This window comes from Arachis duranensis, unplaced genomic scaffold (assembly GCF_000817695.3).
Source record: "Arachis duranensis cultivar V14167 unplaced genomic scaffold, aradu.V14167.gnm2.J7QH unplaced_Scaffold_90502, whole genome shotgun sequence".
NCBI lineage: Eukaryota > Viridiplantae > Streptophyta > Magnoliopsida > Fabales > Fabaceae > Arachis > Arachis duranensis.
The window spans coordinates 14200-18162 of NW_026265197.1; the positions used below are offsets into that span (position 1 = coordinate 14200).

The 3963-nt window shown below is 43.3% G+C and overlaps 1 protein-coding gene across 1 annotated transcript; it reads right to left on the reverse strand.

The window, feature by feature from the left end:
* Positions 1 to 729: 729 nt before the first annotated feature.
* Positions 730 to 3674, reverse strand: LOC127744688 (60S ribosomal protein L5, mitochondrial-like). Its single transcript, XM_052256807.1, has one exon. It carries the CDS (start codon positions 2752 to 2754, stop codon positions 2146 to 2148), a length of 609 nt encoding a protein of 202 aa, XP_052112767.1. The 5' UTR covers positions 2755 to 3674; the 3' UTR covers positions 730 to 2145.
* Between the last annotated feature and the right edge of the window lie 289 nt (positions 3675 to 3963).

Sequence of the window (3963 nt, forward strand, 5' to 3'; positions counted from 1 at the left end):
GGAGAAAGGGAGCTCAGCGGCAAGAGGATTGTAACATGAGAGAAGCAAGGAGGTCAACCTCTTTCAAATATACAACATGTGTTCTGGCAATGCAATGTGGTTGGACTCTCATGTCGATCCGAACGAATTATCCTTTCCACGGAGGTAAATCTTTGCCCGCTAGGCAAGAGGATAGCAAGTTACAGATTCTGTCTTTTTCTTGGTAGGGCATGTATTTTACTATAAAATTGAAGTAGTTAACGGCGGGGTTACCCCTATTGTGGTGACGAATCTTGTATGTGTTTCTAAGAAAAAGGAATTTGTCCAATTTTCGGGGTCTCGAAAGGGGGCGTGGAAACACATAAGAACTCTTGAATGGAAATCGAAAAATAGATGTAACTCCAGTTACTCCGGAAATGGTAAGATCTTTGGCGCAAGAACGCAAGAAGAGGGGTTGATCCGTATCATCTTGACTTGGTTCTTATCTTTTTCTTTTTTTAAGAAAAGAATACCGAGTCGGGTTCTTCTCCTACCCGTATCGAATAGAACATGCTGAGCCAAATCTTCTTCATGGAAAACCTGCTTTATTTAGATCGGGAAAATCGTACGGGTTTTTTGAAATTATGTGCTATTGCTCAAATCCGTAGTCAATCCTATTTCCGATAGGAGCAGTTGACAGTCGAATCCTATTTTTCCCATTATTTTCGTATCCGTAATAGTGTGAAAAGAAGGCCCGACTCCAAGTTGTTCAAGAATAGTGGCGTTGAGTTTCTCGACCCTTTGCCTTAGGATTAGTTAGTTCTATTTCTCGATAGGGGCAAGGGAAGGGGTATAACTCAGCGGTAGAGTGTCACCTTGACGTGGTGGAAGTCATCAGTTCGAGCCTGATTATCCCTAAACCCAACCCAATGTGAGTTTTTCTATTTTGATGCCGTAATCGAATGAGAATTTAGAATAGATAAAAAAGAGGCTCGCTCCCCTGGTACTGTATGGGCCCCAGGGACACCGATTCGGAATAGTGTTAGCCACAATCTACCACCTTCTCAAGGAAAGCAGTCAAACCGCTTACCAAAACCGGAACGTTCAACGAAGAAATGAAAATCAGCACTTGAGGCCACCGCGGCAATTCAATGAGCGAGACTTGCACTCAACTCAATAGTAGAACAATGAAAGCAGTAGTGGCACTCCCCATACTTAGAGGGTCCGGGCCTGTGAGCTCCATGCAAATTCTCCTTTCCAAATTGCAAAACACAATCCCTAGCGTAAGTCGCAATCAACTTGATGCACTTTGTTGGACTAAGGAGTATAGGACGTAATTAGAGGCGGTGGGCGCCTATATACCACTTCAAACGGTCTTTGTTTGGTTGCCGAATGATAAGTGGTATTGTACCACTATTCTGCCCAGGGTAACCAACGTACCCATTCCCTTGGTCTATCGGCATCCCAGGTAGTTCTCTAAGCACCGGTTAACCACCTCCCTCAAAGTGTGCATGAGATTCCACTTATTCTATGTCATTTTCAGCCTTAGGTAGTTGTTCCTCCAGCAGTTCTGTTCTTGGTCTGATAGTCTTGTTAACGCTTTCTAATATACTTTTTCTCTTGTACATATCTTCCTTCCCTTTCCTTCCTCGTCCAGTGACGGATTTGCTCCTAACTAAATTCCAGCGACCTTTCGAATGAATGAAGTTAGAAGCTAAGGGCTTTGTTCGAGTGCTTTGCCAATCATTCTTCTATGTATGAAAGTTAGAATCCTCTCGTGCGCACATCTTTTTTTCGATAATCTATCCCCTTTCTTACCGGAAGTTACATAAAAGAATATCTCCATAAAAGGAAGATTGGACATTGGGGATCTTTACCTAAAGGTGCGGAGCGAAGTCTGCATTTCTTGCAAGTTCTTCTCCCAGTCTCGGACTCAGCCTTTTAGCCGATTCGCACCTTTACTCTCTGTCTCAATCGAGCCGGTCAGATCAATAGAGAAGTCAGGCACGAAGAGGGTCCAATCAGCCTCAACCTTCTTTCTATTCTTAAAGGCTTCAGACGGCTGGTCTACTTCCTGCTTGAAGTCAAGTGAAGATGTGGCATCAGAGTCCTCCTTAAGCCCGGCAGCTTCTCCAACTTTTTCAATAAAGGGAAGAAACGCTTCAAACAATTCGTCCATAACATCTCTTACTCAGAATCTCCCTCATCTTTTTGCAAAAAGCCGCTCCACGGTGGTAAAGTCTCATCTTGTGTGTTGGCCGAAGTTACAATAGTCACATTGAACCCTCGAATATGTTCGAAGATCTCGAAATGATCTTCCAGTTCCGGGGAGAATTCGAACAACTCCGTTTCCATCGAGAATTGAATTGAGTTTAGCCGTCTTTCGACCGGAGAATCCACCAGAGACATTACTGTCGAGATTCTTACCGAAAAATTAGACATTCCATGCCCTCGGAGAGTGCTTTGTCGTGCTAGGTCACTGACATATCCTTTGTCTTTATTTGACCCCAAGAATGGATTTGATCGAAACGACTTTCCTGTCGAACCCCTGTGTGTCTGTATTAATTTCTGACCGCGCGGAATCTCCATAGCCAATTTTCCATTTTTGATTATGAAATCATAGGGTGCCTTTGGTACTAGTCTTATTTCACACGATCTAGGAACTTCCATAACGTTGGCGTGATTCAGTTTGAGCAACGGATCCTGACGTGAGACATCTTCGTAATGAAAATGGAGTGGAAACATAGTGTAGTGATTGATTGAGAAAAATTGATTCCCTCCAGACAGAAAGTTCATGTAGGAGTCTTGAAGAATTCATTCTATTGAGTTGTGCTTGGTTGTTGACCAAAGAAAGAAAGGATGCATGGGACTTTTGGGCGTAACGTAACATTCTTTTGCTTCTCATACGATATTTCTAGTTGGATGAAAACGGCGCCCCTAAAGGCGATGTCATTTATGAATTGATTAAATATTAAACTTCCCCGGCTTCACCCTTGGCCTTTGTCCCGAAGAATCACTACCAGCTCTTTTCCCTGCGCTTGCAAAGTCAGCATCATACCTGGCTTAGGGTTCCTGTAGCTCGAGAGAGGTGAGAGTGTAGCGTGGTCCCTGCCTAATTTCTTATTCTTTACTTGCCTACCTCAAACCAACCAACAAAGCCAGTGTAGTGATCCCAGTCATCTATGTCTGAGTTCGAACATTCTTCAGAGAAAAGAACTTACTAATGTGCCTGAATTTGACTTGCTTGCTTTCACACTTCTTCCTTCCCCAGCTTTAAGGGCTATTCTTCGCATAGAGCAAGAAAGATGTTTCTGTCATTCGAAGAGCTAAAGTTAAGTTCCTCACAAGGCTATACTCGAAAAGTAAGTAGAAGGCTTAGGCAAGAATAGGAATTTTGCATCAACGCTAGCGCCCCTAGTTCTATCGTAATCATACATAAACAAGTCAAAAGCCAAAAGCGCCTATAGCAAGATATTAGGTAGGAGTCTTGTAGTTTAGTTCTTCTCACGCGCATCCACCCGGGGGCTTACTCATCTTAACAGGGTTAAGTTTTGTCATTTAATACGTTTAGTTGTTCTCTGGCGTATCCTCGTCAGAAGGCTCGTGGAACGAACTTATTGAAGACTCAAACAAACAAAGGGGGTGCAAAGAAGTTTTCGCCATTTAATAGCAACACAAGGCAGGCTATAAAGGAGCTATAAGCCGAATCCAAAACGAAAGCGGTTCTTGCTCTGTTTTCATTCTGATTGTTTACCAGAAGGGAGAAGAACTAGGCTGTGACCAGAAGACACCTCCGCGGAACTCTATCCTTTCCACCCGAAAAGGCGTAGTGGCCTATGCGTGACCGGGGTAATAATGTGGTGTGGTAGTGGTACCATACGAAACGGGGCTTTCTATTTCTATGGATCGCTGGCACCCGATGAGAATTCTTGCCTCGTATGCAACCTATTATTTTGTACTATAAAATTAGGCACTTCTTTTTATTTAGATTGGTTTGTCTGCAAG

Excerpts from the sequence above, each read along its gene's own strand:
- LOC127744688 (XM_052256807.1), bottom strand. The coding sequence starts at position 2,754 with ATGAACTTTCTGTCTGGAGGGAATCAATTTTTCTCAATCAATCACTAC.